The sequence below is a fragment of the Pleurodeles waltl genome, chromosome 8 (genome assembly GCF_031143425.1).
Source record: "Pleurodeles waltl isolate 20211129_DDA chromosome 8, aPleWal1.hap1.20221129, whole genome shotgun sequence".
NCBI classification, from domain to species: Eukaryota; Metazoa; Chordata; class Amphibia; order Caudata; family Salamandridae; genus Pleurodeles; species Pleurodeles waltl.
This window is the reverse complement of record NC_090447.1, coordinates 709,658,734-709,680,879: the sequence shown is the minus strand read 5'-3', so window position 1 is coordinate 709,680,879 and position 22,146 is coordinate 709,658,734. Positions and strand designations below refer to the sequence as shown.

Below are 22,146 nucleotides of genomic sequence, written 5' to 3'. Positions count from 1 at the left end.
ACGAACAGACTAAGGGTCTCATTTTGGATTTGGTGGAATTGAAAATCTTCAGATTCCTATAGAAAATTCTAAATATGGCATTGAATTCACCAAATTCATTTCTTCTATGAAAGGGAGAGTATTGTGGAGGAAATTCAGTGATTGGAAGAGTCCCCATATTTCAAGACTCCTCCAGAAACTGGAACATTTTTAATCTCTCAGTGAAGCCCTAAGAGTGTGACTACTCTGTTTGCATATTAGTTTTACGTGGCCTTTTGCATTGTATGTTGTACTTTGTCACTTTTTCTTTGCAGATTTTCTTTCATAACTAAGATGGAGGAGCAGAAAAATAAATCTCCGTGCCACGATAAAGGTCCCACGCCCCCGGTATGCAATATTCTGTTTTTATTTTTATGTTTTTATCGTCCCATTCTTACAATTTGTCCTACATATTGTAACAAGTAGTTTTCTTTCTTTGCTTATGTCCCTAACGTATCCTTACGGTCTGGTCTTAATATTTCATTTGTGTACCAATGGAACTTACCGAGCACACTTGCCACATTGTTTTGCTCCAGAAGCTCATAACACGGAAATCTAAGTGTCGTCCTTTATATGGTGCACTTTGAACTCCCTTTGAACGCTGTCTTTTTTTCCCAAACAAAATATATATTTGCATTGCAACAAAACGTCATCAAACAAGCATAGGCAAATCCAGTAGGTCTTGCCTGTATAAGAGCTATTGGCTTGGTAATGTGTTTTTGCCATGTTGTATACCAGTCTATCTGCTGTTAAGAATGGCTAAAAGTTAGTGGCGTCAAAGAATTGAGTGGTGAAGTAGTGTTGTTGTAGAGTGGATTTGTTGGAGTGGATTAGGGGGAGTAGAGTGTCATAGAGTTAAGGAGAGTTGAGTTAAATGGTTCAGTGGCAGAATGTGTCTTAGTGTGCAGTGTCAAGGTGTAGAGTGGAGTGCGGTGGAATAGGGTGGAGTTGATTGGGGTGGATTGAGGCAGTCTGGTGAATTGGATTGGAGTATATTAGGGTGGATTGGGCTAGGGTAGGGTGAGTGAGGTGGATTGGAGTGGGTGACTGGATGGGGTGAATTGATAAGGAGTGGATTACAGTGGGGAGAGGTGGATTGGATTTGGGTGGATTGGAATGGGGTAGATTAGATTGGATTAGTGGGTGGACTTATTTAGAGTGATAGGACAAAGTGAGCTGAATTGAATTGGATTGGATTGGGGTGAGATGGATTGAGGTGGAGTGGACTGGAGTGGGTGAATTTAAGTGGGGTGGATTAGATTGGAATATATTGAGGTGGATTAGACTGAACTGGAGTGGGGCAAATTGGATTTAATTAGGGTGGGGTGGATTGGACTGCAGTGGATTACATTCATTGATTTGGAGTGGGGTGGATTGGACTAGAGTGTGGTGGGCTAGATGGATTGGAGCGGGTGGACTAAACTGGAGTGGATTGGATTGGGTAGAGCAGGGGGGACTGGAGTAGATTGGAAAGGGGCAGGGTAACGTGGATTGGAGTGGGGTAGAACGGATGGGATGGATTCGACTGGAATGGGTGGACTGAAATAGGGTGTGGTGGATTGGATTGGGTTGTGGTGAATTGCAGTTGATTAGATTGCAGTGGGGTGCGGTGGATTAGAGTGCGGTGGATTGGATTGGACTTTTTGGGGTGGATGTTTGAAGGGGGGTGGATTTTTGAAGGGGGATGAAATTGATGTGGGGTGGATTGGACTGGAGGGGGAAGGATTGGAGTGAATGGAATTGATGTGGGGTGGATTGGACTGGAGTGGGAAGGATTGGAGTGAATGGAATTGATGTGGGGTGGATTGGATTGGACTGGAGTGGGAAGGGCTGGAGTGAATAGCATTGATGTGGGGTGGATTGGACTGGAGTCAGAAGGATTGGAATAGGCTGGGTTGGGAGGATTGGAGGTGGGGCAGATTGGAATGGGTTGGGTTGGGAGGATAGGAATGGGGCAGATTGGAATGGGCTGGGTTGGGAGGATTGGAGTGGGGCAGATTGGAATGGGCTGGGTTGGGAGGATCAGAGTGTGGTCAGTTGGAGTGGATTTGGGTGAGTGGTTTGTTTGGAGTGGAGTGGACTAGAGTGGGGTGGATTGGATTGGATTGGTCTGGGATCAACTGGACTGAGTCGGTGTACTGTTATGGGGTGAGCTGGGGTAGATTGAGACAGGTTTGGAGTGGGCGGATAAGATTGAAGTCTGGTGGATTGGGATGTAATGCCCAATTATGTGTTAAAACCTAAATTCGGAAATTACATTTTAGAAAGAAACAATGTTGCTTTGCAATATTTAGAACAAGATAATCGTCATCTTTTCAGTAAAGTGCCACTAGCAAAAATAAAACAGGAGTACAAATTGAGAAAAAAAGACTTGGCAAAATAAAAGAGATGACTATAAATAGTAACACTTTGCAGTTTTGTTGATCCTATTGGGCAAGCTTTTTCCAGCCACATGCTTTCTGTTTGGAGGGCCCTAAAAGTTAAAAAGAAGTACCTCAATCATGTCGGGAGCTGTGGACGGGCACTAATTAACTTGAATCTATCAGTGCTTGGTCCTTGCTCTGCAGACAGGAATGGGAAAGATGCTTGGCCTTCTGTGACTAATTACACGGCTTTAAAGAAGAGTCCCATGCAAGCTAACAAACGGTAAAGAAAGGGTGGGCTCCAAGCCCTTTTAAGATAACAACAGAGTCTCGCTAGCAAGACACAAGCGCTAGTTCATGCTCTCGCAGGCTTGACCCTAAAAATGATTTGCCCCTACAGATCATATATAGCATATAGTGAGACCCCGTGGAGGCTTATTCTCCAAGAATGTAAATTTGAATTCTGTGCTTGCATTATTAACTGTAGTTGAGGCACGGTCGTACTTCGGGAGGCATCCAGTTAAATGCATCCCAAGGGAGCATAATGTACATATAAGTTGGATACTAACAATTAGATCAGAGATCAGTCACTGAGGCTGTTGGCACAAGCAAACCAATATTTGTGGTATTATATGAGAGTAAAGATGCTAGGGCTTGGTTTTGTGATGTAATATTAACCCTATGTCTGGTTTGGTCCATTCCCTCTTGCATGCACAGTAAAAAGTACAGGAGTAGAAGTCTGGGAGCAGCAACATCCTGCATAATCAACACTGATCGTCTTTGGAGTTATGTTTTTTTTAAATCTGACTGGTGAAGTTACTGCTGTGCTATCAGTCTTAGTGTAGTGCAGAGGGAAATGCACATGAAGACCCTTAAGCACCTGGCAAATGTTTCCTTATCAGGCCATTGTTAGACCTGACAACCTTAAGGTCGTCTTCCTCACAACATTTTGCCTACCTCCTCCACTTTTCTGACCTTGTTTGTGCTGGTTTTAGGACTCTGTGCACTTTACCACTGCTAACCAGTGCTAAAGTGCTTGTGCTCTCTCTCTAAACATAGTAGCATTGGCTTAACCCCATTGGCATATTTAATTTACTTATAAGTCCCTAGTAAAGTGCATTACACGTGCCCAGGGCCTGTAAATTAAATGCTACTTGTGGGCCTGCAGCACTGATTGTGCCACCCCCTTAATATCCCTCTAACCATGTCTCAGGCCTGCAATTACAGAAAAGGTGTGTGCAGTTTTACACTGCCATGTCAACCTGTAAAATAACCCTTTTACCAGGCCCATACCTTCCAGTTTTATACATATAAGTAACCAGCAAAGTTGGCCATCTACAACCCAGAGGGCAAGGTGCAATGAATTTAAAAGGCAAGACATGTACATTTTAAGTTTTACGTGTCCTGGTAGCAATAAAATCCCAAAGTGGTTTTTCACTACAGCAAGGCTGATCTCTCCCATAGGATAACATTGTGATTAACTTATTACAATTTATAAGTATAAATCACAATCTGGAAGAGCTACATTTTTTGAGTTAGGTGTCTCTGGGCTCACGATTTAAAATCACACCTTCTGGTGATGTTGGATTTTAAATTGCAGTTCTGCAAATGGCACTTTTAGAAAGTTGGCATTTTCTTACTTTAGCCATTTGGTCCCTGCTTCCTGTCTCTGAATACAGGCCTGGGGTGGGTGACAGCTGGGATTTGTACATTCCCTCTAGACAGCCACACACAAAAGGAGCTTATGTGTGACTTGATGGGCTATCCACGTCCTGATGGGCCATCCTGGACATGATTGGAGGAAGGAGCTGGGCACAGCCTCAAACTTACAGCAGAATAGGCTGTCTCCTGTTCCCAGTCAAAAGGCTGCCTTACCTGCCCCCGCCCTTTAGTGAGTCTAGAACCAGGGTAGGAAGGGAAGATCTTGTGCACTTTAAAGACCTTTCTTAAAAGTCTCTGATATTGTACCTTTCCAAAACTGAGATGACTCAACATGAACTCAGTTGTTGGTTTTGCTTTTTAATCATACCTAGATGAGAAATCTAGTATCTTTTTTTTGAAGTATGATTGGAACATCGGAGAAATACTGACTTCATGAGCATGTTGCAAGAAGTATAGAGTGTAGTATGAGAAGCTGGTATGCACTTTTACATGTTTCTGCAACTCGTGTGATTCCACTCGAGCTAAAGCAGTACTGATTGTCTTACAGAGACAAGTACTAACGTTGAAAAACTCTAGGGCCAGATGTAGCAAAGGTTTTTACCCATTCTGTGTCTATGGGAAAAAGTATTTGTATGTATGGCCCCTAGTGTGGTTTCACGGTTGTCTTCTAATGCCATATATCACGTTCACACATGATGCTGCTTTTGCTACATTCGTTAGTGTTCTCCTTTGCTTAATTGCAAGTTCAGATTGAGCTGTCCTCTTCCTCACACAGTTTCTCTGCTTTCTCACGTATTTATTTAACATGTTGCAATGTTTTAATTTACAATTTTTCTTTTTTTATAAAATAAAACACATCTGTCAGATACAGATGCACAGTTTCTTGGGGTAGGGCAGTAAAGTACTAGTCTCGTAAGAACACGGCAAAGGAGTCTTTCTTTGTTTATAGATCAGACATAGCAGCACCACCAGTCCTTACATTCTTCTAGTTTTCCAATTGTGTTCTTGTGTGTACTTGCGGTTCTGCCTCTTCATCTTCCTTAAAAGCCTAATGAGCTCTCCATTTCCCCCACACTTCCTTGCAGCACCGAAGCCGCCCTCATCGCCGCCACAGACGACATCTGAACCATACTGGACAGCGGCAAAACCGCGGCCCTCATCCTCCTGGACCTCTTGGCTGCATTCAACACTGTCTGCCACCACACCCTATGCTCACGCCTCAGCAGTGCTGGAATCCGCGACCCAGCCCTGGACTGGGTCACCTCCTTTCTCACTGACTGAACCTAGAGAGTCCGCCTCCTTCCCCCCCCCCCCCCCCACCACCCCCCCATTCCACTTGGAGGCCAACTACATCATCTGCGGCGTACCCCGGGGTTCATCCCTCAGCCCGACTTTCTTCAACGTTTACATAGCCCCGCTCTCTAACATCGCCCGATCCCACAACCTCAACATCATCTCATACGCCCACGACACCCAGCTGATCCTCTCCCTTACCAAGGACTCCACCAAGACCTACCTCAATGAAGGCCATCACCGAATGGATGAAGAGCAGCTGCCTCAAACTCAATTCCGACAAGACAGATGTCCTCCTCTTCAGCTCCACCCCCTCCACATGGGATGACTCCTGGTGGCCTGCCACTCTCGGAACCGCTCCGACTCCCACCGACCACGCATGCAACCTCGGAATCATCTTGGACCCCCCCACTATCTATGACCCAGCAAGTTAACTCCATCTCCTCTGCCTGCTTCAACACCCTCTGCGTGCTCCGAAAGATCTACAAATGGATACCCACCGAAACCAGAAGAACAGTCACCCAAGCCCTCGTAAGCAGCAAGCTGGACTACAACAATGCCCTCTACACAGGAACCACGGCCAAACTCCAAAAGAGGCTGCAACGCATCCAGAACGCCTCCTCACACCTCATCCTGGACATCCCACACCACTGACACATCACAGACCACCTGAAAAACCTGCACTGGCTTACAGTCAACAAGACAATCACCTTCAAACTCCTCACCCATGCTCACAAAGCACTGCACTACACCGGACCAGAATACCTCAACAGACGACTCTCCTTCTACACCCCGACTTGGCATCTCCGCTCTGCCGACCTCGCCCTTGCAACAGTCCCACACATCTGCAGACCTACAACCGGCGGTAAATCATTCTCGCACCTCACCGCCAAAACGTGGAACACTCTTCCCACACGCCTGCGCCAGACCAAAGACCTCCTTACCTTCAGGAAACTTCTCAAGACCTGGCTGTTCGAGCAGTAGCAGCACCTCCTCCTTCCTCCCCCCTCCTCTCCTCAGCTCCTTGAGACCCTCACAGGTGAGTAGTGCACTTTACAAATCCCTGACTGATTGATTGATCAATTTAAATGTTGTGGGGGCATCCACTCTTTCATATTCAATCCTGTTGATGTCTTCTGCCAACATATCCTTTCCAGTAATCAATCTTAATACACAGAACTATAGCTTTGCCCTCTGTACACTATCATCATTTGAAAAACTCAGTGTAGCAAACTCAGGGTTCCTTGTTAGTTCACGTTATAGAATGCTGAACAGATCATGTATTATCTCATTCTAGAATGTCTGAATTACCCCACATCCCCAGATTGTGTCTAGGACGCTAGCATCCTCTCTGTTGCCTTTTACACATAAGGCGGTTGTGTCCTTCCCATTTTATGAAGACTACTACTAAATATAATATTCTTCATATAACCTCTTAAACTGTATCAGTCTCAGCCGTGCTTTTAATCTGTTGCAAGGCTGAGCATGGAAGAGAGTTGGAAATAGGAGTATTTATAGTGGCAGGATTTACCGCATCCTTGCTGTTTCCTACCTCTGTGGGGCAATCCCTCAGTTAGTGATTTACTTTTTTTTTTTTTTTAGCAAAATGGAAATTCGCATAGCCTTCTTTATGTTAGGGCTAGAGAAGAGACCTGCAGGCACTGTTTTGGTTGTGGACCACTTTTAGTTTTAGGCAGCTTTTATATGATGTTTTTGGGTCTTTCCTATGATTTCCTAAGGTTGGTGTTAATAGGAATACACGCACGGCTAGGAGTACTGCTAACACAAACCTCTTCATAATAACCCTGAGATAACAGTTTTAGTGTTAGTCATCCATTAAGGATCCCTGGATAGAGGAAAACTGTTGGAAGTTCATATATCGTAGGGAGTATCGATTTATTTCGTTGTTGTACTGCAATGTGAGCTACACAAGACCATAAAACGTAAAGCACACTTAGGCACCTTTTCCTTTTGCGAGGGACCGAACTTGAATAGAGAAATGTTTATGGACTTCTACCACAACACAAAGCAGATGAATATATCATTCTCGAAAATAGGCAAACCATATTTCATGTATATTATAAAACCTTTGTTTATGTGAAAAATAATGAAGTAGTTTATCAGTTATTTTGCTGTGATCAGACGTGAGTTATATGCATGGTTCATATTTATTTGAAAACATACTTTTTAGGCACAGAAGGATATTAATTCAGAGAAAGTGGGACAATGTATTATTGACAAATTGGCCATAACATCCCCTGCCCAGTGTTAGAGATACTTTCTTTATGCTGGTAAACCAGTTTCATAAGAAAGTTTCTGTTATTAAATCCCACGGATCTAAAATTTAGGGTTTACTATCAATCAATTAATAGTTGAATCTTCAATGCTTTCCTAATTGTGCTGGTACAGCTGGTTTGCATCTTCTAAACTATACAGTGGTAGATTAATGGTGCTTGGTGCTGGTGGCTTGCACTGTTTTTGATATAATTTAAATAAAGATCACTGCAAAATGGCCTGCAAGCTACCAACACTGAAACTCAACCTGCAAATCTATTTTGGCACCCCAACTTTCTGCAGTTTTGACCCTGCAGTTTACCACTTGACAATGACCCCAATTTTCTTGTTGCCTTGCACAAGCTCTGGACACAAGATCAGATAAGGAGACTTTACCAAGGCTTTTGGGAAACTCAATTCTTTTGGCGCAAAATCTATGTTCTTTTTGTACAGGGAGCGACAGTAACGATGCAATGCCTTGCCTTTCATAATATGAAATTATGGTAGTCTGTGCATCCAGGATCCAGTGCAAGGGCACTTGCATTGCAAATAATTGCCTCATTGTTTCTGCCAATTCAAGACCCTATCCGTTATCCAGACCCCCTCCCGCCAGAAGTGTTGCACCTCACTACAGGACCAAGCCATGAAGAGAAAGGTCGCACCCATCTGCCCACATCTAGGACACCCAACCACCTTTGTCTGGTCCATCTTATTGAGGTGGGCAGGCGTGAGATACACACGGTGAAAAAATTAAAGTGCAAGAGCTTAAATCTGTTATTACAGGCGACCGTGCGCACCAACGATAGCCATATCCTATTCCACATCCTCCAAAGGGTCTTCCGGTTCTCACTCCCATGCCCTACGCGCCACACACTCCAAACCTGGTTGATTCCCCTCCCTGAAGCGCTTTATAAAACCAGGTAATCAAGTGAGATTCCTCCCCCAGTTTATCATTCCGTTCAACACCTGCGATGCAGCAGGAGCCATCGGAAATCCAGACCAAATGTCTCGAGCCACACTCCAGCTTGGCATACTGCAGAAACTGCCCAGGGTGCAGTCCAAACATATCTTGCGCCTCCTGAAAGGAGATAAACTCCCCATTGGGATATAAATCACCCACTAATAAGCAAACTCCCGCTCTCCAAGGCTCCATTGACATTACAGTATCCATGTTCCTAGAAGGGGATAAATCCCAGACCTTCAGCTCCCTGTGAAAAGGAGCACGGCGAATCACCTTCTTGACTGCCTGCTCCCAAATCCATGCAGTGGTCTTAACCAGGTAAGGGACAGCAGCCTCCAAACGACCTCCCGATATCAAGGCATGCACCAATTCCACTCCTCCCATTATACCCGACAAAGTTATCAGATGGAGACATCCATTTTGCAGCATGTTGCAGGTGTGCTGCATAATAATAGTGCCTGATATTCGGAACAGCCAACCCTCAGTCCACTATCTCCCGCTGCAGTGTGGACAAAGACACTTTACTACAACGCCCAGCCCAGACCAATGAGATCAACAAGCTGTCCAGCCGCCTGAACAGCGGAGTTGCCAACAGAAACAAAGAGTTCTCCACAAGATAGAGGCACTGCGCCAGAAACACCATCTTGGCCACTGCCGCCCTCCCCATAACTGAAAGAGGCAGCCTATTCCAAAACGAGACAGAACGCTCCAGCCCGGTCACAACCCGCTCCACATAGTGCTTCAAATGCGCCTCCACCGTATAAGTGATCCAGAAGCCCAGGTATCTAAAACTTTTGATCTCCCACCTGAGCCCCACCCCTGGCAAATCCTCCAACGGAGCACCAATTCAGGACCCCAAGGGAAACAGAAGGGACTTTCTCCTATTTACCCGAAGCCCAGACATAACCCCAAAATCTTCCAGTAATCACAACGAGAGGCACCGAAACTTCAGGCTCCTGAAGATATAACACGTCATCAGCATTCAGAGAGACAATGTGAGTGACCCGTCCCTGCCTGGTACCCCTCCCAATTATCCAGGAGTCCGAAAGCTCTCCGCCCACCCGGACACGCGCAGTAGGTGCAGTATACAGCAAAGAAACCCAAGAGTAAAAATGAGGGCCAAAACCCATTCCTCGCAACACTGCCAGTAAGTAGCCCCACTCAACCGTGTTGAACGCCTTCTCTAGGTCCAACTACACCAGCGCTAAATCTTCCCCAACACCCATAGTTTCATGCAGGACATGTGTTAAACGACGTAAATTATGAGTCGTGCTACGGCCAAGTATGAAACCACATTGATCTTCGTGCACCAATCCCTAAATCACTCCACGTAGCCGAGTAGCCAGTATTTTACATAGAATTTTTATATCGCTATTCAGCATGGTAAGCGGGCGATAAGAAGAAAGGTCACAAAGGTCCCAGCCAGGCTTAAGCATTAGACAGATGACACCCTGACGCATGGATTTAGGAAGCATACCCCGCACCCGAGCCACCTCAAACACCTCCAACAACTTCTCTCCCAGCTCAGAGGAAAACGTTTGCAGCTCAATTTGGAATCCACCCCCACCCTGAGATTTAGCCTTCGAAAATGTCTCCACAGCCGCCGTCACTTCCTCCACTGTTATCTCTGCATCTAGACTCTCCATATGCTCCAATTCCAGCTGCGGCAAACACATCCGGTGCAGAAACCCATCTAACTCAGAATCCGATACCCTGGCGCAGGACACACTCCACAAGTGCTCCACCAAAACTGGAAAGATGTCCCCCCGATTAGTGACCTGCACACCGTCAGTGTACCTAATGTGCAAAATGGGAGGAGATTCAACCTCCCGCTGAAGGATCTACGCAAGTAATTTACTAGACTTATCACCCTCCCTATGAAGGCGCTGTCTATATGATCTGAGTGTGACCTTATTTAATGTCTCCCAGCAGCTACTAACCTTCTTATACAAGCTGGGCTGTTCGGGGACTATCTCCCCAGTTACTTCTACACGATGTTGCATTTCCTCCAGCTCCTTCTCAGTACATGAAAGCTCCTTCTCCATCTGCTTGCATACACCACAGACCGTACCTATACAAGCCCCTCTCAACACAGCCTTCAGGACCTCCCATTCCATTCCCCGGGTGTCTGTCACCCCCCCAATTGTGATCCATATACTCTTCAAGGGCCACAGCTATTTTCTCACGACAGCATGCATCCATCAGAAAATTCATAGGCATGCCCCAACTGCTTCTCACCTCCATATCAGATCCCCACCGCATTTGGAGCAACACTGGTGCATGATCAGATAAGAACCTCCCTATATGCCTGACGTTACCCACCTGTGAGCGAGTGAGACCACCCAAGAGGAAATGGTCCAGACAACTGTATGTATTATGTGTCTTAGAGTGACAAGTGTATTCCCTTCTCGTCGGATGTAGTTCCTTCCATTCATCCATCCCAAAGCCCCAAATTGTGCATGAACTCCGTGAGAGACCTCACCATCAAAGGCTTGGTACCCAATTTAGAGGGATCACAATCCTTTTCCCCATCCAAAATACAATTTTATATTCTCCCGCCCATATTAGGTGTTCTCCAACACCCTCCCCCAGGACCTCAGGAATATTATCAAAGAATGCTCGGTCATCCACATTAGGGGCATAGGTAATGAGAACAGTAAGAGGCAACCCGTCCAACGTGCCCTGCACAAGTATATATCTTCCATCCACATCTGCTTCACTGTAAGTATGCATGAATGGGACACCTGGCGCAATCCAGACCATCACACCCCTGGCATAGGAGAAGTAGGAAGAGGAGAACACCTGCCCCCGCCACTTCTTAGCCAATTTCTGGGACTCCTCCTCCATCAAATGCGTCTCCTGGAGACAGGCTATATGAATCTTATGCTGCCTTAGGAAAGAGTGCACCCTGTAACGCATAGTATATGTTTTCAACCCCCTTACATTCCATGTCAGTGTGTTAAGTTGTCTCCCCATGTAAATGGTGTAAAAATTCTGCCCCTTGTGCTTCTCCTCCCCCTCCTCCCTCCAGAGTGGAGAAAGCAATGTGTGTCTACACAACATGTCCCACACTCATTCACACACTGCTGATACAACTCACAACCATATGCACTAACAAACCCCAACCCCCAGAACCCACCCCGGAAAAACAGTAAAACAGCAACCTCAAAACATACTGTAGATCCATGTGTATGTGTGCTGCCAGGACAACAGCCTAATCCTCAACAACCCCCTCCCTACCACAACAGTGGAAGTGAACACCCCCTATCCCGTTAACAGAAATCACTGTGCCCAGCGATCTTATCAGTTATAGGCAAAAACAAGAACAATCCCCCACCACCCCTCATTTTCTTAATCAGCACCATGCAATGCCCCCTCTGCATCCCAGAGTCCGAGACCCCAGACCGCCCAAGCGCACCCCCAGACACGGGCCCAAACACCCAGGGCTCCCAATTAGACAGCACCAACAAGGAGCAAACAGTTTCAGGTATAAACAGATACCGATTCCATTCGAACGTCTGATGGCTCATCTCAGGGACCACAACAGCCATGGTACCGTCCTGTTGAATTTCGACCCTGCCATCAGCACCGGCAGTTCCCTGAGCAGAGATCTGGGTCTGGCAGTCCCCACGCCTTCTCCAGTCCGTATGATCCACACCAGAATTACGAGCGCCCCCCCCCGGTGGACCTCACAGAGCATCCCGTGCCCGCCTTGTCCCATATCTCCAACCATCTCCAGACCTCCTCAGGATGGTCAAAGCAGTGCGACTTGCCCCTGGAAAGCACCTTCAGATGGATATAGCAACATATATCTCATATTCATGGCACATAGCTTCGCCTTCACTTCCAGAAATCCTTTCCTGGAGGTCTGAACCTTGTTTGTGTAGTCCGGGTAAATAGAGATCTTGCTATTGTCAAAGACAGCCCTTTCAGTCTCTTGGGCAGCCCGCAGGATACTGTCCCTATCTTTGTAATTCAAGAGGCTCACAATGATAGCTCTTGGAGGCACCCCAGGCCTGGGAGGGGCGACCAAAGCACGGTGTGCCCGCTCCACCACAAACCCTAGACAGACCCTCCGGCTTCAGCACATCTGTGATCCATCGTTCCACAAAGCCCTCCGTCGAGGAACCCTCCGCCCGCTCCGGAAAACCCAGGAGGCGCACGTTTTTCCTACAGGATCTGCCTTCCGAGTCCTCCAGCCTAGCCTCCAACATCCCGACTGTGGAAATGACCTGTGCCATCTGTTTTGAGTAGAGTGGTTACCTCCGCCTGTAGGCCCACAATAGACCCCTCCACTACCCTGACCTTATCAGAGACCTTACTAACGTCCGTCCGAAGAAGGTTGACCTCTACAGCCACAGGCTCGATCTTCCCCTCAAGGACCACACAGGAGCCCCGTATTGCAGCCAGTAGCTCAGCGCAAGAGGGCTTCTCCACCAGGGCGGATGGCTCCCACACCCTGTCCAGCCATGATCCTCGTGACTCAGTACAGGCCCACAACAAGTACGGGATCCGTGAGGTGGGGGGGGAAGCCCTGCAATGCCACCAAAACAGGAGCCGCTACCCTCATGGCAACGAGCCGTGCTCAAGGGGGGGCTCCAAATCCCCCGAGCACATCAGGATTGATGCAGGATCAGCTGGGACGGTGGAGCTCACTCGGAGCGCTTCCTGTCGGCCATCTTGCCAGGCCCCGCCTCTCTAGGTCCCCATTTTCAAGGCAATTCCCTAGTTTGGGAATTCCAAAGAGATCCCAGACTCAGAAACCTTTCAGTTTCCCAATCTCCTTAAATGTTTTCCCCAACCATAGTTATGTCTCCCTGGAAAATTTCTGAGCCCGTCTCATACATCTCTCGGCCCTGTTCCAGGCTTCAGTAGCCATTTGTGTCTCCAGTAGTAGTCTCTGTGTGCCTTGGTTGCTGTTTAAGGAATGGAGATAGGATTTAGATCGTAAATAGAGGCTCTCTAGTAAATAAATGTGATTACCTCCAGGTGCGTACCCCCAGTCGTTAATGACAATCAAATGGACCGCCCAGTAATACGCCTGGATATCCGGGAGTGATAGTCTACCATTTTATATTGATTTCTCTGCAAGGTTTGTAGTGGCATCCTTTGGTGTCCTTCATCCCATAAGTTTGCTGACCTCACCATTAATCCTGGGGAAGTAGTCATTTTGAATGGCATATTGTGTATTTTGAAGAGCGTATAAGAATCATTATAGGAGATCATTTTGGATATCGGTGCTCACCTTAGCAGGGTCAGTGGCAGTTTCCTCCACCGGTCACATCTGTCTGAAACTCCACCAATATCCGACGAAGGTTATGTTCTAGCCCTCACTTCCTGTCCAGGGTGACCATTATGCCCAGGTACTTGAACCCCTCCCTCTGTATGTGTAGCTGTCTGGGCAGGTTTTTAAATCCTGCTCTTCCCAGACGCAGTAGAGACTAGATTTGTCCCAGTTTATGGTGTACCCTGAATGAGCACCATACTCGTCAAATATCTGGAATGTCACCGGTAGTGTCTCTCCCGGGCACTGGAGCAGGATATCATCCATGTATGGCGAACTCCTCTCTGGAAACCTTCTCCACTTTAAATCCCTCTTCTCCGGGATGCGTCCGAATCAGGCAGACCAGCAGTTCCAGAACCAGGGCAAACAGGAGGGGGTACAGAGGGCAGCCCTCACGGTTGCCCTGCCCGATTGGAAACTTGCTTGACTGCACGCCATTAACCCAGTATGCAGCCACTGGGTTGTTGTACAGCAGCCAGATCCACGCCTGGTATTTGGGGCTGTATCTGTATTTCGATAGCACTTGCATCAGAAACGTCCAGTGAACCGCATCAAATGTTTTTTCTGTTTTCCTGTGTGAGGGTCACCCATGGCTTGGACCATCTCCAGCCAGTTATTTAATCTTCATCAATTCAGTCTTGTCAGCCTTTTGGGCATGAACACCTGTCTTGTCCTGGTGGATCAAGGGGGAGATAACTATGACCAGCCTCTGAGCCGAGACCATTGCCTATATTTTCGTTTCGACATTTAAGAGTGGAATCAGGCTGTATGAACTACATTTTGTTGCTGGCTTGTGAATAACCAATATTTTGGCTTTCCACAAGTCTAATGGTAACTTCCCTTCTTGGCCACCCTCTGTGTACAACTGTAGTAGGTAAGGAATACCAATCTGGGCTTTGTACTAAAAAAACATTTTAAAAAAATTGACCGGTATCTCGTTGGAACCGGAGACCTTACTGGTTTTGAGATGTTTGATGACCTCTTATCTCAGAGAGTATTGTTTTCCTCGATTGTCTCACTCTACTTGTGGGAGTGTTGGCATCTGTATCGCTGCCAAATAGGTCTCGATCTGCGGAGGTGTGGCCAATGGACGCGGTTGGTAGAAGGCTGCTTAATAGCGAGCAAATTGCTGGGATATATCAGGGTAATTAATATATAGGAATTGTAATTGTATTTATGTAGCGCTTACTACCTCTGACGAGGCTTGAAAGTGATTTTTGGTGAGTAGCACGCTACTCTGGAATCCAAAATGATTAGTGGTGGATTAGTTTAGGAAAATATGAGCACAGTATTAGAATGAGTTGATTTGAGCGGAGGATAAATGAGTTTGTTAGTTGGATTGAATAGAGTAATGGAGGGATAGACAAAGGAATAATCCAGATGTGTTAATTGGGAGTTTATGATAATAGAATGAGGCTTGGGATGAGTAAAGGAGAGATGGAGGAGGAAAGAGTCTCTAGAAAGAGGTTTTGGAGATCATAGTAGTAGAAGGGGTTTTGGATGAGTCAAAGGTGCGATAAATGAGGGAGAATTTAGTAGGGTTGTTTGGGAAATCATAGTAGTCAACTGAGGTTTGGGGTGAGCCTGGAACGGTAGAGGAGGGAAAAGCTTAGGTAGGGACATTTTGGAGATCATAGTAGTAGAAGGGGTCTGGGATGAGTCAGAGTGGGGATGGAGGATAGATTGACAGAGGTATAGGGTGATGCGGAGACCGAGTAAAGCTTAGGAGTGAGCAAAACATTTATTTTCCTCTTGTAAACTAGGAGTAAAGTAATAGATATGAAAATACATAGAAAGGGAAAATATGTGTAAGGTATATAATAATGGATATAATATTTTGAGATTTAAAGTTGTATTGTTTAAACACAGACTTCTAAGATGTGCAATATTTGAAATTAATTTGTGTACTTTTCTAACATTATTTTATCTTTCCTCAATATGTCAATAGCGAAATGCTTGAGAAAAATAGTTCAGATAACATTTGCTCATTGTGATAGATCAAAAGAAAACAGGGATTCATAAGTATCTAATTTAACAACTTATCTAGGAACTATGCAATGACCTTTGAACATGTTAAGCATAGAATAATAATATAAATATATGTTCATTACCACATTATATACATAATTATATATACATATACGCACACATATATACATGCACACACACATGTACATTTAACCGTGAGTAAAATATACATTTGTTAAACAGGCTTAGAGACTATGGGCCTGATTCTAACTTTGGAGGACGGTGTTAAACCGTCCCAAAAGTGGCGGATATACCACCTACCGTATTACGAGTTCCATAGGATATAATGGACTCGTAATACGGTCAGTGGTATATCCGCCACTTTTGGGACGGTTTAACACCGTCCTCCAAAGTTAGAATCAGGCCCTATGTGTATATCTTGTTATTATAAAATAATAATTATACATATTGCGTAACAAAATACACATATCTAGCTTTAGCCACACAATTAGATTATAAATATTTACTGACACAGGCATATGCAGTCCATTGCTGTTTGGTTATGGTGTTTATGATGGAAAGAGCCAACTATTGAGTAGTCTTCTGAAGATAAGATAGTTACACGTGGATCTTATATCTGGAGGTAATGAATTCCATAGTTTGGCTGCTTGAACAGAGAAGGGTGTACGACCTATTGTCTTTTTCTCTCATGATGGTGGTTTGAGGTGTGTGCCAATCTTGAGTGGAGGTTTCGATGTTGAATGTATTTGGTGATTATTTTTATTTTATTTTTTGTTTTCTGATGAAAAGCTGTCATGTTCCATCTATAGCTTTGTGGGTGATGCAAAGGAACTTGAATGGGGATGTTCTGGCAACCGGTAACCATTGTAGTGCCCTCAAAGCAGGGGAGCTGTGGGCTTGTGGCTTTACATGTAGTAGTAGTCTGGCAGCCAAGTTCTGGATGCATTGTAGTTTCTTCATTGTAGATAGAAATGATCCATGGTAGAGGACATTGGCGTATTCCAGTTTAGATGGTACAAGAGAGACAGTAGCCTGGACCTTGTGTGGAAATCCGAGGTGAGGGAAGATGTGTTGCAGAGTTTTCAAGGTGATGAAGCTTGATCTTGCTAATTTGTCCACTTGGGCATTCATTGTTAACTTGGAGTGCAAGGTAATTCCAAGGTTTTTAAATTCCTTAAATACTTGCGGAGGTGGTCCCAGATCATCAGGCCAGGCACAGAGTGGGTCATAATTTTGCCATTCGCCCCATGTGAATATTTCTGTTTTGGAAGCATTCAGTTTGCGATGGCTTAAAGTCATCCACTGAGCAAAAACTTTAAGGCACCCGAAGATTTGTGTGGTTCCAATGTCTTGGGGGCATTCCAATATAAGGAGCATTTGTGTGTCATCTGCATAGTTGTAGCATGTGAGTTGAAATACATTGATCAGTCCTGGTAATGGCATCTTGAAGATGTGGAAAAGCATAGGTGACATGATTGAGCCTTGAGAGACTCCTGCTTTTGTGAAGTAGGGTTTGCACAAGAAAGGGGGAGAAAAGATGACAGTAGTTCTGTTTTGAAGGTAGGATGTGATCCAGTGATGAGCAGTCCCTTCTGTGCCGACTTCATGGAGTCTTTGAATTAGGGTGTCATGGTCAACAGTGTCAAAGGCAGCTGAGAGTTCCAAGAGAAGTAGTGAAGCAACTCCATTGCGGTCGACTGCTTTTAAGATCATCCCAGATGGCGTTTAGGGCAGATTCAGTGCTTCTTCTGGGCAGAAACCAGTTTGATAGTCTGAAGGTATGGCGTTATCTTCAATGAATTGTGACATCTGGGTGAATGCTGCTCATTGTGTTAGTTTGCCCAGGAAAGGTCCATTTTTTAATTGGTCTGTAGTTGTTGGGATCATGTGGGTCCAGGTTTTTTTTTCTTTAATAATGGGTATATGTATGACTTTTTAAGGTTCCAATAGTTAAAGAATTATTGAGGATTCTTCTTACTGGTGTAGCAGCGGACATAGATAAAATAATGTTCTTGAAGATGTATGCTGGACAAGGGTCAGAAGAGCAACAGGAAGGCCTGCTTGCTTTCACCAAATCCATCAATTCACTTTTTGGAATTTATTTGAAGGAGTGCAGAGGCAGGGTTGATTTGCTCTTGGAGGGGATTTTAGGAAATGGGTTGGTGCTGGTGGATTTCCTTTGTTTTAAATAGGAGTCCAATGTGTCTGCATTGGTTGTGTAATGATTTGCCAGTTTGTCTGTGAAATCTTGAGTAATGGGATGAGTTCCTTCCATGCATTTAGGTTGAATGACCTACATGGTTGTCCTCATCTATTACGATTTGAAACCATCTTGATTCTATCTCCTATTTGGTTCAGGCAGGCCAACAGTCTACCAGCTTTATCTCCCATATCTTGCAACCTATGTTGTGCCGCCAGGATTTGGATTCTCACCACCCTATTCTTCAGGGTCCCATATTCTTCCTGAAGGACCACCACAGTGCGAAGAGTCAGGGGATCTGGTTTAGCGGCCGTGGACTTTTCAAGAGTTAATAGGTGGTGTTCTATATCCTCCATGGCTTGTGCATTCCTCTTTCTTTTGTGCACTAAAATATTCTGTACCCTGTCCTTGAGCACCGTCGTAAAGGCCTCTGATAGTATAATCAGTGATTCCACGTAGTCTCTGTTTTCCGTGTAATACCGCTCCGTTGCAACTTGATCGCTCCGCAGCTCCCATGTGTTAAGTCTCCATCCTGCGTTCGGGTGTCTAGCTCTTTGGCCTATGGTTATCTGTAGGGGCAAATGATCCGAAAATCCTCAAGCTACGTATTCAGTGGCTTTCACTGTGGCTATCTCTCCCACAGGGGCGTATACGTAATCCAATATGGAGAAAACTCTGTGTACCCGAGAAGTAGGAGTATGAGCGGTCCATGGGGTGAGATCTACGCCAGAGCTCTTTAGGTCCAGTGTATGTGCAAAACTGCCCAACTCATTTTCTCCTGAAGCAGCGTGAGTGGTTTTAGATCTGCCCCAGTAAGGGTGCATGATGTTGTTAAAGTCTCCCCCTATTATGTGTAGTGAGAAGTCAGTTTTGAGCAATATCTCTGTCAATTTGTCTAAAGTGGCCTGTTGAAGTTGTGTGGGGTGTAGAGACTGACAAGTGTGATGTCTTTCCAACCCCATACACCCCTCACGGCCACATAGCTCCCATCTGGGTTTATCCATGTCTTGCTAGTCAGGAAGGGGGTCCACCTCTCGTGAGCCAGAGATAAAGTTGGCCTGTTCGAGTGTAGTGTAAGCCCTTCTGTTGAGGAACTGGCATCTGGGCCCCATCAAGGGCATCTATTGGAGGAGGCCCACATCTGGTTTCTGCTTTCTGAGGTAGGTGATGACCAGTCCCCACTTAACTTTGTTCCCAAACTCATTTACATTCCATGACCGAATTGAGGTCGATCCCTGGCCTTGTCTCTCACGTCCTGCCATTTATGTGGTCTAATTTGAAGCAACCGCTAACACCTATATGTGCATAGGTGAGCCACTGCTGTAGGTGCCTTAACCTGTGAAACAAAACAATGAATCCAAGACTAACATCACCAACTATTAACTGTTTTCCTCTTTTGTAGGAAAGTACCATCTTGCCTGGCATGTTACCCCCATATTTCACTGTATATATGTTGTTTTAGTTGTATGTGTCACTGGGACCCTGCCAGCCAGGGCCCCAGTGCTCATAAGTGTGCCCTGTATGTGTTACCTGTGTTATGACTAACTGTCTCACTGAGGCTCTGCTAATCAGAACCTCAGTGGTTATGCTCTCTCATTTCTTTTCAAATTGTCACTAACAGGCTAGTGACCAATTTTACCAATTTACATTGGCATACTGGAACACCCTTATAATTCCCTAGTATATGGTACTGAGGTACCCAGGGTATTGGGGTTCCAGGAGATCCCTATGGGCTGCAGCATTTCTTTTGCCACCCATAGGGAGCTCTGACAATTCTTACACAGGCCTGCCACTGCAGCCTGAGTGAAATAACGTCCACGTTATTTCACAGCCATTTACCACTGCACTTAAGTAACTTATAAGTCACCTATATGTCTAACCTTTACCTGGTAAAGGTTGGGTGCTAAGTTACTTAGTGTGTGGGCACCCTGGCACTAGCCAAGGTGCCCCCACATTGTTCAGGGCAAATTCCCCGGACTTTGTGAGTGCGGGGACACAATTACACGCGTGCACTACACTACCTATGTGTAGCTTCACAATGGTAACTCCGAACATGGCCATGTAACATGTCTAAGATCATGGAATTGCCCCCCCCCCCAATGCCATCCTGGTATTGGGTAGACAATCCCATGATTCCCCGGGTCTCTAGCACAGACCCGGGTACTGCCAAACTGCCTTTCCTGGGGTTTCATTGCAGCTGCTGCTGCTGCCAACCCCTCAGACAGGTTTCTGCCCTCCTGGGGTCCAGCCAGGCTTGGCCCAGGAAGGCAGAACAAAGGACTTCCTCAGAGAGAGGGTGTTACACCCTCTCCCTTTGGAAAAAGGTGTTAAGGCAGGGGAGGAGTAGCCCCCCCAGCCTCTGGAAATGCTTTCATGGGCACAGATGGTGCTCATTTCTGCATAAGCCAGTCTACACCGGTTCAGGGATCCCTCAGCCCTGCTCTGGCGCAAAACTGGGCAAAGGAAAGGGGAGTGACCACTCCCCTGACCTGCACCTCCCCTGGGAGGTGCCCAGAGCTCCTCCAGTGTGCTCCAGACCTCTGCCATCTTGGAAACAGAGATGCTGCTGGCACACTGGACTGGTCTGAGTGGCCAGGGCCAGCAGGTGACGTCAGAGACTCCTTCTGATAGGCTCTTACCTGTGTTGCTAGCCTATCCTCTCACATAGGTAGCCAAACCTCCTTTTCTGGCTATTTAGGGTCTCTGCTTTGGGGAATTCTTTAGATAACGAATGCAAGAGCTCATCAGAGTTCCTCTGCATCTCTCTCTTCACCTTCTGCCAAGGAATCGACTGCTGACCGCGCTGGAAGCCTGCAAAACTGCAACAAAGTAGCAAAGACGACTACTGCGACCTTGTAACGCTGATCCTGCCGCCTTCTCGACTGTTTTCCTGGTGGGGCATGCTGTGGGGGTAGTCTGCCTCCTCTCTGCACTAGAAGCTCCGAAGAAATCTCCCGTGGGTCGACAGAATCTTCCCACTGCAACCGCAGGCACCAAAGAACTGCATCACCGGTCCTCTGGGTCTCCTCTCAGCACGACGAGCGAGGTCCCTTGAACTCAGCAACTCTGTCCAAGTGACTCCCACAGTCCAGTGACTCTTCAGTCCAAGTTTGGTGGAGGTAAGTCCTTGCCTCCCCACGCTAGACTGCATTGCTGGGAACCGCATGTTTTGCAGCTACTCCGGCTCCTGTGCACTCTTCCAGGATTTCCTTTGTGCACAGCCAAGCCTGGGTCCCCGGCACTCTAACCTGCAGTGCACGACCTCCTGAGTTGTCCTCCGGCGTCATGGGACCCTCTTTCGTGACTTCGGGTGAGCTCTGGTTCACTCCACTTCATAGTGCCTGTTCCGGCACTTCTCCGGGTGCTGCTTGCTTCTGAGTGGGCTCCTTGTCTTGCTGGACGTCCCCTCTGTCTCCTCATGCAATTGGCGACATCCTGGTCCCTCCTGGGCCACAGCAGCATCCAAAAACCCTAACCGCGACCCTTGCAGCTAGCAAGGCTTCTTTGCAGTCTTTCTGCACGAAAACACCCCTGCACGACTCTTCACGACGTGGGGCATCCATCCTCCAAAGGGGAAGTTTCTATCCCTTGTCGTTCTTGCAGAATCCACAGCTTCTACCATCCGGTGGCAGCTTCTTTGCACCCACAGCTGGCATTTCCTGGGCATCTGCCCACTCCCGACTTGATCGTGACTCTTGGACTTGGTCCCCTTGTTCCACAGGTACTCTCGTCAGGAAATCCATCGTTGTTGCATTGCTGGTGTTGGTCTTTCTTGCAGAATTCCCCTATCACGACTTCTGTGCTCTTTGGGGAACTTAGGTGCACTTTGCACCCACTTTTCAGGGTCTTGGGGTGGGCTATTTTTCTAACCCTCACTGTTTTCTTACAGTCCCAGCGACCCTCTACAAGGTCACATAGGTTTGGGGTCCATTCGTGGTTCGCATTCCACTTCTAGAGTATATGGTTTGTGTTGCCCCTATCCCTATGTGCCCCCATTGCATTCTATTGTGACTATACATTGTTTGCACTGTTTTCTATTGCTATTACTGCATATTTCGGTATTGTGTACATATATCTTGTGTATATTTACTATCCCCATACT

General features: G+C 46.3%; 1 protein-coding gene across 2 annotated transcripts in view; it reads left to right on the top strand.

The window, feature by feature from the left end:
- The window catches only part of SENP7 (SUMO specific peptidase 7), a 790,555-nt gene that overhangs the window by 16,987 nt on the left and 751,422 nt on the right, over positions 1–22,146 (top strand). For both annotated transcript variants that reach the window (XM_069204850.1, XM_069204851.1), the window contains exon 2: positions 294–366. In XM_069204850.1, the coding sequence (XP_069060951.1) occupies positions 313–366 (54 nt within the window). In that variant the 5' untranslated portion in view covers positions 294–312. The remainder of the gene's footprint in view (positions 1–293; positions 367–22,146) is intronic.